Here is a 13,488-nt window from a genome sequence, read left to right as displayed (position 1 = left end):
AATGATTTTTGCTAGACATTCTTATTTTATAAAAATTTCTAGACCAGAAACTTTTCACTCCTGAGGATCACAACTGTTCTCCTAAATATAACCTTATATGAAAGGTCTAATGTTTGCACTTCTGTAAGTTGTTTAGGGGCGTTGTATGAGGTCTTTGGGTGAGGTCTGATGTGTCGTGTTTAACAAAAGCAGCATTGCAGCTAGCCCTCAGTAACATTTTTCAGCTTTTGTATGTACTTCATTACAATGTCCAAAGCAAAGACACAGTGAATTATCCTACAGAATGTTAATAAAAATCTGTTTTTATCAAAAGAAGCAATTTATATTCTAAATGTAATTTCAATGTAAGGAATTAGCTGGTGGGTCCTGGAATTGCTCCTTTTTGAAAAGGATAATTTTTTCCCCAAATATTCTATAACTTAGGATTTCCTTTCAACTACAGCAGGGTGCATCTTTAACCTGATTTCTGAAACCATATATGAAATTTTGTCAAATCTTACCTGTTGTGCATCTTCCCATTTCTCTTTGTTTTCTTCATCTAAGAGATTACTTATTATTTGAAAGAAGTTCTGAAAAATCAATTAAATGAAAGACTAAGTAAAATTATTGCAAAGATATGAACTACCACATCCTTTATCTGACATTTAGAAAGCTTTCCTTTCCCTATTATAGATGCAGTTCTGCAGCCTATTTTCTGTCAGTGGAAGAGATGACATAGCAAAATAACACATTAGACTGATAAGAGGGCATATATTTTATGGTAAATTTTTAATTCTTGTGTATATAATCAGGTTCTGTAGTACCACTTTGTATGAAATAAGAACCATTTTAAATTTGTTAAACTTTTAAATGTGATGGTGTTCTATACACAAATTGCTCTCATTCCATAAACTAGACAACTATAGATTTTTGCAAAAAACCAAAGTACATTTAAGAAAGCACCAGTCTCGAGTCTTTAATTTCTATTCAAAATGAGAAAATGATCCTTTATAACCATATATAGGGCATTTAATGACATTTTATTGGTCAATACAGTTTCAAATCAGATGCTTCTTACTTTTACATTAAAATACACTTGCCTCTATCCTTTTAGGAATTTCAACTCAAAAGGAATAAGCAATTTCTGTTTCTTTGAACCTAAGCTGTTAACTTCTTTTTCTGATTCTCCTATTCATTTAAGCATACAGGAAAAAAATTGCAGGACAGTTAGATACAAACCATACATTTAAAAATTCACTTTTCTCCACATGTTTGTGGAGAAATCTCCTTTCTAATTTTGTCTGCTCTCTCTAGCAATCTGTATTCCCAACTTCTTCATCCTTAAAAGGTAAGAATTTGTGCAGTCTGTTCTCATATCTGTATCACATTTTGTGCAGAATGTCAATTTTGTCTACAGCCTGCCAATTATAATTTTTCTGTTCCTTCATAAAAGATACATGCAGTTTCCAGTAACCTTAGCTGAAGAGTGCAATTAAGCTCCCCACAATTTCTAAAAAACTTTAACAGGAATACCAGTAATGTGACCTTGCTGGAACTCAGATTACTGGTCATTACCTCACCTGCACTTACTTTTCAGCCATTTTGGGGTATAAACAGGACTTAAATAAGGCTTAAGTAAGGATCAAATTTAACTCACTATTAATGAAAGTACAAAGGATTCAACTGCACAATGACTGAAACTAGAAGGGAAAAACTTCCAACATTAGTCTATGGTGGGTATGCTTGAAAAGACATTTACTTCAAAATAAAGAAATCACCAACCTTTTAGGTGTCTCACAACTATATAAATAAAACAATTCAGGATGAAAAATTAAGAAAACTTGTGAAAACTATTTTTTATAATAACATTTTACCAGTCTAACTTGGTCCCAACACTAAGCACCTGACAAGCAAGAGGATCTATCTTTGCTTAACCATTAGGAAGTTAACTATGCTAACTATAAAATTCACATGGATAAAAATTTCTTTAACTTGACCAAATTTATTCTAGGCGTGATTGAAATTTTGCTGAACTTGGACAAAGTAATCCTGTTCATTAATGAGGCTACACCTCTTCTGTCACTGAGGTCACTAGCAAAATATCCACAAGCTTCAGTAACACAACAAACTTCATGAAAAGAAACAAAATGGCTCAGCAAGCTCCTGTGAAAATTATAAGTAAGCATTTGGACAAGATGGGAATTAATGATAGGACATAAAAGAAAAATGTTTTCATTGTTTGATCCATTTTGCAGCAATACTAAAGAATTTCCAGTCAAGTTAGAAATAGGAAGAATAGATATAGTTACATACTTATATACCTGGAATACATTTAATCCCTTTCAGACATTCTATAGCAAAATAAAGCACAATACAAGGAGTTACATTTGGTATTTGTTACAAAGAATTTGCCAGTTAAATCAGGTTGGCAAATCACAATTCTGTAAATGCAACTTCAGCTATGAAAAATGTACATCTTCACTGGTCCCCCAAGTAAAATAATCTATATTGTTCAAAGCATGCCAGTTTCATGACACTATAATCACACTTACTGTAGGGCAGTATAATTTGGTGAAGACTTCTACTAGGCAGAGTCGCCCTTATGAAGATTTTGCCTGAAGGAAAACACTTTTCTAAACATGGTAGTTCTCAACTCTTCCAGTGCAATATTGTAGAAATGCAATAGATGGAAATTTTAACTTTAATTTATTAGGGCATCAGTAGCAGTCTAGCTCCAGCAGCATGGAACTCAGTCTGGGATAATTTATCATACTAGAGAGTTGTTTTGAAGGTAGTTTTGCGTTACACTGCAGACACTGATTCCCCTGCAGTCTAAGCCTTAATTGCAAAAGTATCCATGTCTGTCTAATGAGGTCTTTTTGAGAGTTGCCTAGATTGCATGAAGAGCCCTCAGGAGTTTCAAATGTTTCTTGCAGATGATATATTATATGGGTTTGCTAATAATGTTATATATTAGTTAAATTTCATATTTATTTTAGTTACAAAAAGCATTAAAATTACCAATAATTGACAGAGATATATGTGGAAAAGTTTATAAATAATGCTGGACTCAAGCACAAACAAAAGATAAGCAATAACTTATCTAATATATATTTCTGCTCTTGCCAGAAAGGTATAAATTAGGTGTATGAACTTAGTAATAAGAATATATTTCTTCTTGAGCTCTTTTTTTCTTTATTTCTAACCTTGGTTGGTGCCATATTTATGGTAGCGCTGGAGGGTGAGATGTGTGCAGGTTTTTCAGTCCAAGCGATTTTTCAAAGCAATATCAGTGCTTCGTGAATTAAATGGATTTGCTGCTTCAATAATGAATAGAGATGAAATGCATTTAAAAAAATGTGACAGGGGAAGAAGGGTTAAAAAGTATTTGTCCTACTTTGACTACTCTCTTGTTTATTGCATTAATCATGAAAGAAACAACACTGTCCTTCAGTAAAATGATTGACAGGTGTGGAGGCTAAATTTTAGAAGCATTATGGATGCGATCTGAGGGAATTACTGCAGTAAACACTGGACCTCCCTGTAGAATCAAGCTTCTTTCTTTCATAGCCAGGCTTGCATATTACTGAACTGGTCACTATAAAAAATGTTGGGACAGCCAGAACCAAATTTTGAAGTCCTTTATTTTTGCCCAGGCTTTTTTGATGATCATGACAGTTACAGCTGGGAATGGACAACTACATTTTCCTAATTTAATTTCCTTCCTTTCTATTTTTTCTTCTGTAATACAATAGCTGCAGTTCTCTGTTACAGTCCAAATTCTTTGACCCTCTCTGCAGGCATAAAGCTGTCATAAATCCTTTTATACAGTTAGAGAAGAATTCTTCCCTAGGAGGAAGTAATGGATAGCCTTAAGTCACCTCCACTTTTGGACTTCAGCATAGTGAATGTGTGTGTGGGAGGAGGAAGGTGGAGGGAAAAAGGATTGGACAATCCTTTTAAACCCTGACTCACAGCAATGGTCCCTATGGCTAATATAAAAGGGATTATACTGCTCTAACTTCTTTGGGGAGAAACCTTTTTTCCTGTTGGTTGCTGCATCAGGGGATTGTACAACTTGCTTTGCCATTCTGTCTGAAATGTAGTTACTTTCCTGCCATCCTGTCCTTAGAAGGAAGTTCAAGCACTTTTAGACCACTTCTGGATAATATCCCAAAATGCTGCTTTCATTTTGCTTATTTAAAATTTGTATTTTCTTCCTGGTGGAATCATTCTCACCTAAGTACAGTGTCCATCTCATGGCCTCAGTGTACCTGCAGAGGGTATTTTAAAGAATTCCCATATTAAATGAAAAACCTTGCTTGCAGAAAAATTGAATGACTCATCTTGCAATAATTTCTGCTACTGTACCGATATTTTCAGTCACTGATGCAGGACACCTTCTTGTTTGTAAATGGTTATTTTTGTTCCTGACATTGCACTGTATGTGCAAGTATACATAGATATTGTGCAAAAAACAGTTAAAAGATGCAAAAGTAAAAGGAGTCATGTAATAAATGACTTGGCAATAAATATGCATACCTTAATAACTTCATTTTGCTCTCGGTATTGTCTGCCTAAAGAAGTGGCATTTTCAATGCAGCACATCAGGCAGCAGCACCTTCATTTTGGATAATTAGCTGGAAAATTTCAAATTTGATCTCACTTTTCGGTTCATTCATTTTGTTATGGAGTCTCTGAATCACAACTCTTGCACTATTCATGAATATTAATATTGAATATAAACTAGATATTGTAAGCATTTGAAGGACTATCAAGATGGATGGAGTCTATAAGAAACAAATATATTCACACATATATACTTTTTCTTTCTAAGTCATAATTCAAGTGTTGTTTTGTAAATAAAAATACTTATGTTGTCCATAATTCATCATAACCTACTTTTCTGACATCACTTATTAAAAATGATAAATTATTAGAATTGATAAAATTATTAAACAAAATGATAAATTATGGCTTTTAGGGACTTTAAACCTCACTCATGGTTTTCTGATAATTTCTTTAAAATTAAAATCCATCAACTAAGAAATTCTACACTTTACCTAGTTAAAAAAATTAATGGAATTAGAATATCACACATAGATTCTACATAAAGAAGAATTTTCATGCAATTTTAATTTTTATCTTTTTGTCACTCACTGTGACAATGAGCTAGAAAGTATGAAAGTATGTCCTAATGAAAATAAAAAATAAATACAATACTCCAGATTATGGTAGAATGTGACATAAATTTACATATGGAAAAATCCACGTTTCTCAGAAATTAGTAGTAAATTTTAAACTTTTGTTACTGAGCCAGGATTTCACTTTATATCATCAGAAGTTAGTAAAATGAGCATTTCTTAATATATCCTCTGGGCCAAACACATGCTTTAGTCTGATTTCACTTACTTTGCTGAATACTGTCCATTGCTCTTTTAAATTTTTCTTTTAGCTTGATGTTTGTTTTTTTGTTTTGTTTTGGTTTGGTTTTTTGTTTGTTTGGGGGTTTGGTTTTTTGTTTTGTTTTGCTTTTGGGTTTTTTTTGTTGAGGGGTTTAGGGTTTTTTGTTTGTTTGGGGGTTTTTTTTGTTTGCTTTTGTTTTTTGGTACTTTTATTTATTCTGACTTGGATTTTGAGTGTCTTTTTTAACTGGGATTAAAGAACACTTTATATTTAGGCATGCAAATACTGAAAAACAATTATTTTTCTTTGGTTTGAGAAATTCTTCAGAATCTGACTTACCAATTTTTATATTTAATTTCTTCATTTCTAAATTATTTATTTAAATTCTTATAAAAATATTTAATAACATTGTCAATTCTGCCAGTATACTATTAGAATTTTGGAAAGAGCTCTAAATTGCAGAATGAAGCAAAACTTTTGGCACTATCATCAGTGGGAAAAGAATCAAATTCTCTCTAATGTATGTAACCTGCAAATGACCTGATCTGGTAGGCCCATGGACAAAATCACTTGTATCAAGTAGTTTCTCAAGACTGGTTTTAATAAAGACTTTGTAGTGCCTGTGAACCATGAAAAAGTCACACTAGGCTATCAGACTGTTGGTTGCATGAAAATTTTCAGTGAATAACATCCTGCTTAAAAGTAAAACTATTACTGACAGATACTGACTCTCATTCAATTAAAAAAAGAAGGATTGTTCAGCAAACATACTCTTAAAAAAAGCTTTGTTTAAAAAAAAATTCAGCTGGCTACAGGCCAAAGCAAGAAATATTGGTTTTACTGTGGAATTGTTCTTTGTGCATAGAAAAACTAGAAAAGTGAAAATATAATAACAAGTCTTGAAAACTTAACTGTGAAAAAATGTCTTTTCCAAGATATCTCCCTTCATCTGCATACATCTATTCCAAAGTGTATTTATAATTTATGCTTACCTTTACACAAATACTTATACATGACCTGCATGAATAACTTCATTAGTAATTTATGAATGATCATTAAGGTCTCCTGTTCATAAATATTATACACACCTGCCTTCTTATTATTCTTTGTCAGTAATCTGCAATCTTTGAAATGTGTCTAAAATTTTCATATATAAGATGAAACCAATTATGTTTATCTAGAACTCCTGAGTAAGAGTTGTGCAGCCCATTATATATAAATAATTATATTTGTTTTATCTCTGACAGCATTTTATTTGTCCTCTTGCACAAGAAGAGTTGGTCTAACATGTAAAATAGAAACTTTATATAAAACCCACTATCCATCACTCCTGTGCACTTTTAATGAGCTTTATTTATCTGAAATGAAGAAGCAATGCCAGAATTACATAACATTGTGAATAGATTTTGAACTGAAATGAACTGCAAAAAAGAACACTAATAAAATGCTTAGTGCCAAAACATACCAACACCTCCTATCAATCAGACCAAACCTTAAAAGACAAAGATACTGAAATGCTACAAAGAAAGTATTTTACATAGTTCACCTGCTGCACCGGTTTCGATATTTGTCTTATTAAGTGTAGCTGAGCCTTCTTCCGATTTTACCCTTGGATCTTAGTTTTATGTGAAGAATGCTCACGTCTATCATGTGGAAGACTCCCATTTTCTCAGCGGGCAAACTAGTTGCCATGCTGTATACTGCAATATACAGACATAAACTCCATCAATTGAAACATTACCTTTACAATGTTTCTCTTACCTGCACCCCATCAGACGCAGGGATATAACTTGCTCTTTTAAATGTGTCTGTAACATTTCTGAGAATTTCCACGGAAATTAGAAGGTCCCCAGCATAAAAATTTTTCCTCTGCGTTAAATCCAATAGTGTCTTGGTTACTTGGGACATGCCATCGCCAGCCAACATCCTCTGACCCTTGGCAAGATGCTCTTTAATCTATACCAAAAGAAAAAAAAAAACTACTATCAGAACCTACTTTACTTAGAAAAATGTATGATAAATTCGAAACAGAGTAAAAATATTAAATGTTAAAACTAGTAAAAAAAATTTCCCATTAAAGATAAGACAAAATAGTAGTCTACGGTGATATTATTTTTATCAGAGCATTATCGATTTTATACTGAAAGCTTCTGAATTTCTTGTGTTTTACACATTTGCTTCTTGAAACTCCATGGGCTGGACTGAACTTTAATTTGTTGTCATGACACAGCAAGGAACTGCCCTTCCTCAGAAGAACATCTGTACAACCACAGCTGCCCCTCATTTAACCACTGAGACCTCTGAAAGGAATAAATGCTAAGGCAATACTTGTTATAATCTGATTTACTATAGGAGAGTAGACCTTTCACCTCTGCCAGCCCAGCTTGGCTAGTCAGTGCAAGAGAGGTGGTTTAGTTGGAAGCTGGTTATGATGCTCTTTTCTGTAGCACTAGCACAAAGGTGTTAAGTTGGAACCGTCCTGTTTGCTTTTTCCAAGAAATGCAAATTAAATTATGAATAGCTCCTGTGTATCTGCCAAAAGAGCATACTTTAGCAGTAGCTCTCCCAGCAGATGGTTTCAGGGCTACTGACCCACAACAAATATGCTAGAAATACCCTCCTGATAAGAACCTGAACTTGTGGATCTGGTTAATTCTCAAATTAACCAGACTCAGCATCCCAGAAAGATGCAGAGTATCACAAAGATAGGACAAGGCCAGACAAGGCTAAAAGAAAGAGCACATGGGTTAAACAACCTATTTTAAAATATACATTATAATTTAAGCATAAAAGCACAAGTTGTTCTGAATTGAAAATTAGAATATCATAGAATCATAAAATATCCTGAGTTTAAAGGTTTTTAGATAGAAGAGAATTACCCAACACAGACCTCATTCTATGCAGGAGGGCTGAAAACACTATGCAACTAGCAACAAAAAGGTTGTCATGGTCTTTAAAAATGTATCTTCAATTGCTTTTTAACTTGCCTTATTAATGACATATAGAGGGAAAAATTACTAATGTAACATGCAGTTGAACTAGATGATATTGAAAGTCTCTTCCAACCTTGATGATTCTGTGAGAATAGGGTGGTGATGTGGAAGGAAGAGTGTAAAGATACTTTTTGCCACTTCCAGATCTCCCCAGACACTTTGTGTCAATATGCAGGCCAACATTATATAAAATAATATATAAGGATACACTATATAATAAAAGTGTTTTAAAGGGTTCAAATCAGCTCCCATGAAATCAACTTAAAAATGCAATCATCCTCTGACATACCAATTCTAAGCAGCACAGGGTTTTTTCATGCTGTTGGTTCATATTCTGGTTACATTCTCAACCAGTCGTCAGATAAACTAGATACATGTAATACAGCAAGAGCTGGGCAAAGCGGCTGCTTCAGGCTTCCTCCATGGCCTTAAATCATCTTTAAGACCAGCTCAGGATTTTTATGGAACACCAATGCCCTAGAAATACTTAAGACTTGGGAGAATACCTGCCTGCTGCATCATGGACAGGGAGTGGATCTATTCTGTACCACAGAATAGTATAGAGGTACAAGCATAATAGTATTATTAATATTTAGAAAAAAAAAAAAAAAAAACAAACAGTGAGAACTAAGACCATTAATTGGTTTGGTTGGTTGCATTTTCTAACAATTATTTCAGCAGAAATACCTCCCTTGGTCTTCTGAATACTGCAATACATAATCCGGCAAGAAGCTTGCTTCCAGAAATTTCATGCAGTTTCTATTCCTTTTAGAAGGAGATTTTGGACATAATTGTGTAGGAAAAGAATACTGAAGAAAAAGGTGTGAGAATGGAAGGAAATTAATTTCAGTAAATTCAGGAATCTGGTATTGTATACATAACATTATGACCTACTTTCTTGGGAACAAGTAAAAGCAAACATGAACTTGATTTGTAAATTTTTGCTGAAAAAATTTTCTTGTGAAATGTTGCCATTTGTCTCACCTGCTCATACATTGTGTCTCAGTAGCAGGTGAAAAGAGCATCAGCCAGCAGAGTAGCACTAAAGAGAAGAACTTTTGTTGTAACTCATCCACCTGTTCCTTACACCAGAACATATTTCCAGATTTTGAGGATTAACAATACTGAGTGTACCTTTAGTCAAGCCTAAAAGACATAAAAGACTGTCGATATAGTTGAACTCCCAAATCTAACGTGTGCCTCAGAGTGTACTGTGGGAAAAGCATCACACAACTTGAAGGCAGGGTTTAAGAGAGAAAAAATATGTTCTTTTAATATCAACAATTGATCAGTCCTCATAAAAATTCTGCTGTGCTGTTACATCTGCATAAACACTGGTAGGAAGGCTGTTGAACTATTCAGCAAGTCATTTTGTAGTGCATTATTTTGCTTCCTTCTGCTTCATCTGTATGCTTGCCTCCCATTTGTTTTTCTGTGCTTTGTGAATTTAAAGAGAGAGTCTTCCATGCAAGACTTTAAATTCACATTTTAAAGATGGGAGGGGCTGAGTTGTTGATGGTTTTGGGTTTTTTTTTTTTTTTTGCAGAAGTCTTGGCCTCAGATGCTTTTGGAATGCAAATAATAAATTGAAATGATCCTACTTTTGACTGGTTTCTATACTTTCAAACAAGTAAGGCTCTGGTTTTTTTGCAGATCTCTAACTGCACAAGCAGGAGCTGTAGCGTAGCCTTTAGTGCTTTCAGGAAGACACTTTGGTTGCTCTTTGGACACAATGATAAAAAAGGTCTAGCAAGTGCCCACAATGTCACAGGACTAAGTGATTACACTTGCTTCAAAAGTAGCCAGGATTGTGATGTAGGTGGTGCAAAGTAGCTCAGAATTTACTGGCTCTTAAAAACTACAGCTCGGTTTGGAACTCTTTCTTTATTAAATGAAATACCCAGAAAGCTCAATTTCCCAACCCAAGGATCCTTTCTCCCTCATACAGACTACTTATACACAGTTTCAAGACCACCTTTCTTTTCATCCTCTCAAGCTCCAACATGGAACTTCCTTTCCCCAGTCCTTCGCTACCTCTCCAGACCCACACTGCCTCGAGTTAGACTAGCAGCATATCCTTAGAAACAGCACAGCAAAACAAAAGGTTGCAAGGTGTTTAGCTAAAAAAAAGTACTGAAAATTAGAATTAATTAAGAGAATTATTTTCTAAGACCAGTAAACAATGTGCAGGGAAAAATTAGCAGCCTCTTTATAATCTTTTTATTTGGTAATGTATTTTCTTGTTGTAAGACAGCTTACAACTCCTAAACACAACTTTAAAATCACAGGCCATTCATTCAGTTCATGTAAAATGGCACAATACCATTAAAGCCACTGAAGATGTTCAGATTAGTGTAAGTTGAAGGCAGTGAATTATTGCACAGCTATCACAATAATGTTTCTGCATGAAAATACAGAATATTCTCATCAGTAGTTAGTATAACATCTTTCTCACCATACTGCTTATTTTCTCTGCTACGGTCACTGTGATATTACGCACTGCCCAAGAAAGCTATTTTGGTCACCACTCTAGGCCCTGTGTGAAGGTCATTTTTTAGTGGTCCTACAGGCAGGCTCATTAAAAATAAAGTTTATGAGCCAAGAGACAGTGAAATGAAGCAGCTGTTAAACTGATACCAGTTGTTAGCCCAGCCACTATCAGCCTGCACTGTGTGGCTGCATACTTGAAAAATAACTGAAATGTTTAACTGGACTTTGACTCAGGGTCCAGCTGCCTTTGTCCCCCGATTTATCAGAAAGTATGATATAATAAAAATGCCTCTTTACAAAGTCAGATCTCCTAGGCCATCGGCATAAAAATGCCTCTTTACAAAGTCAGATCTCCTAGGCCATCGGCACTGGAGTACAATTTATTACTGCATAGTAATTACTGCAGATTACACGTAGTTTAAAAGGACAGAAAACAATGAACCCTCAAGAAACTTATAAAGACTGAAAAGAATTATTAATCTGAAGAGTAACTACACCATCAACCATTTTTCATTATTTTTTAGGATGATATTGGATTCATGGCCTGGTATTACAATGATGTCATTAATACATTTTATGGTAGGGGCAACTATAAGAACCCAGATTAGTAAACCCTACAAAGAAGTCAGGAAAGTTCATTTGAAATACAAATATATCCCAAAATCGCTCATAATCTGCAAATCACTTTGCTTTTCAAATTCAGAAACCAAGACTAATATTTTGTAAAATATAGTGCTCTTTAGATGTAGGAATTGTAAGAATATTCACAGCACACCTGTAATGTGGTGTCATTGTAAGAAAATTGTTCACATCTGACAAAATCTTCATTACAGGCTGTTTTTTTTCTGATAATCAATAGACAGTCCTTTAACTGTTTTGGCACAGTACTTTATTTCCCTTCAATATAATCATTTACAATCTGTCTATTTTCAGGCTGTTTCAGTGTTTGAGAATATAATTTGATCCATCTTTTAAAAGAAACAGAGTAAGGTCTAAAGAAAGGGCTATGTATCTTCAGGTATGCATTCAAATTTTTATAACCTAATGTCATGCAAGAGATGTTTTCTATATATTCAGTATTTTATGAAGGAAGTGTCTCAAGCAATACAAAGTAATTTTCCCCTATTTCATCTGTGAAATTAGCTAGTAATCTCAATTTCAATCATGATAACACACTATTAAATAAACATTTTGTGCAAAGAAGAAGGCAATCATATATTCCCTTTGTGTACAGCAGTAAAGGGAAAAAGTAATTTGTATACATTGTGTCAAGAAAGATTAAGGATATAAATTAAGGAAAACTTTACAACTCCAAAGGAAATTATGTAGGGTTTACCTGAACACACTATGCAGCCTTCCATACTGGAGGCCTTGATAACAGCCAAGAAAAATAAAAAGATGGAAAAATACAAGTATAGCTGATTTTGATAGGACACAAGTTTGGGCTGGATGATCTTATGAATTTCCTTTCAGTTTTGTAATTCCGCAACACATCCCTGCAAATGTTCTGAAACCCCAACTAAAGCCTCCTTTAATTCATCCCAACCAGAAAAGTCAAAGTTTAAGGAGTGCTCTGAAATTCAATTTCAGCCTTCCCACATTTATACAATCATGGTGTGCAATCCTCTGAACCAAGTTTTTGCAGAAACTGTGCATCAATCTGTGCCTCTGTGCACCCAGCTGAAACCACTACAACCTAATGCTTTAGGGAACTTATTTGAAATGTACATAGATTGGAAAAAAATTAGCATCACTTCATTATATTAAAACAGTCATTCCACTGTCATATACTTCCAAATATTTTTAAGCAAAATGTTCCCTAAAATAGGGATTTGGTTTTAGAGAAAATAAGGTGGATTATTTACACAAAATCCTTTGCCGTTTTAGACATTAATCTCAGGCAAACTGAATATCTGCACAGAAGAAATTGCATGTGCTCTTCCACATGTGATCAGGTTTATAGAGGAATCTTTGAAAAAAAAATCTAGGATGTGTGGAGGTCCAAAATGTTTTTAGAAGAATGTGAACAGCTCAGAGGAATGCTTCACTCTTTCTGTACCTTTTTTTCTCTGCTCTCTTTTACAAGATTCCTACAATGTTATTCAAGAGATTTTTTTTCCTACTTTAGCTCATTACATAATTCCTTTTTTCAATCAACATCATCATTGCCATAATCATCATCATCATCATCATCATTGTCAATTCTAATCCTGGAGCTATAGCCACTAAATAGGTAACAAAGAGAAAGTAATCACACACTGTCAATATTTTGATTTGTGCAAGGATCCAACAAAACACTTTGATAGATATTTTTAATAGAGAAGACTGCTCTCAGTAGAATAACAAATGAATCTCAGGATTAGGAATGAATAATCATTGAACAGATCACTTTTTTTTTCTTATTTTTACATTTGTTGACCAAGGCTTGTATCATTATTTTATTAAATACTGCTCTTAAATGTTCCAATTATCTGTGATTAAATCCTGCTCATGTTGGCATGCTGTGTGAGAGATCTTGTTGTTGTTTCTGTTGTTTCTGTTTTTAACCAGAGGGCATGTCTTTAAGATTTGTGTTATCTATGTATAATGCAACCTGACAAGAGCAAGAGTTGAGAGGAAA

The 13,488-nt window shown here is 34.1% G+C and overlaps 1 protein-coding gene across 9 annotated transcripts in view; it reads right to left on the bottom strand.

Annotated features, from left to right (window-relative positions):
- The window catches only part of ADGRB3 (adhesion G protein-coupled receptor B3), a 448,710-nt gene that overhangs the window by 221,773 nt on the left and 213,449 nt on the right, over nucleotides 1–13,488 (bottom strand). For all 9 annotated transcript variants that reach the window (XR_010997055.1, XM_068183751.1, XM_068183747.1 and 6 more), the window contains 2 exons: nucleotides 7,147–7,341; nucleotides 501–569 (listed from right to left, as the gene is read on the bottom strand). Coding sequence is in view for 8 of the 9 variants with exons in the window: in XM_068183751.1 (XP_068039852.1) it covers nucleotides 501–569; nucleotides 7,147–7,341 (264 nt within the window). In the remaining variant the exon portion in view is untranslated. The remainder of the gene's footprint in view (nucleotides 1–500; nucleotides 570–7,146; nucleotides 7,342–13,488) is intronic.

Source organism: Anomalospiza imberbis, chromosome 3 (assembly GCF_031753505.1).
Source record: "Anomalospiza imberbis isolate Cuckoo-Finch-1a 21T00152 chromosome 3, ASM3175350v1, whole genome shotgun sequence".
NCBI lineage: Eukaryota > Metazoa > Chordata > Aves > Passeriformes > Viduidae > Anomalospiza > Anomalospiza imberbis.
The sequence above is the reverse complement of the archived record's forward strand: the minus strand, read 5'-3'. Positions and strand labels throughout refer to the sequence as shown.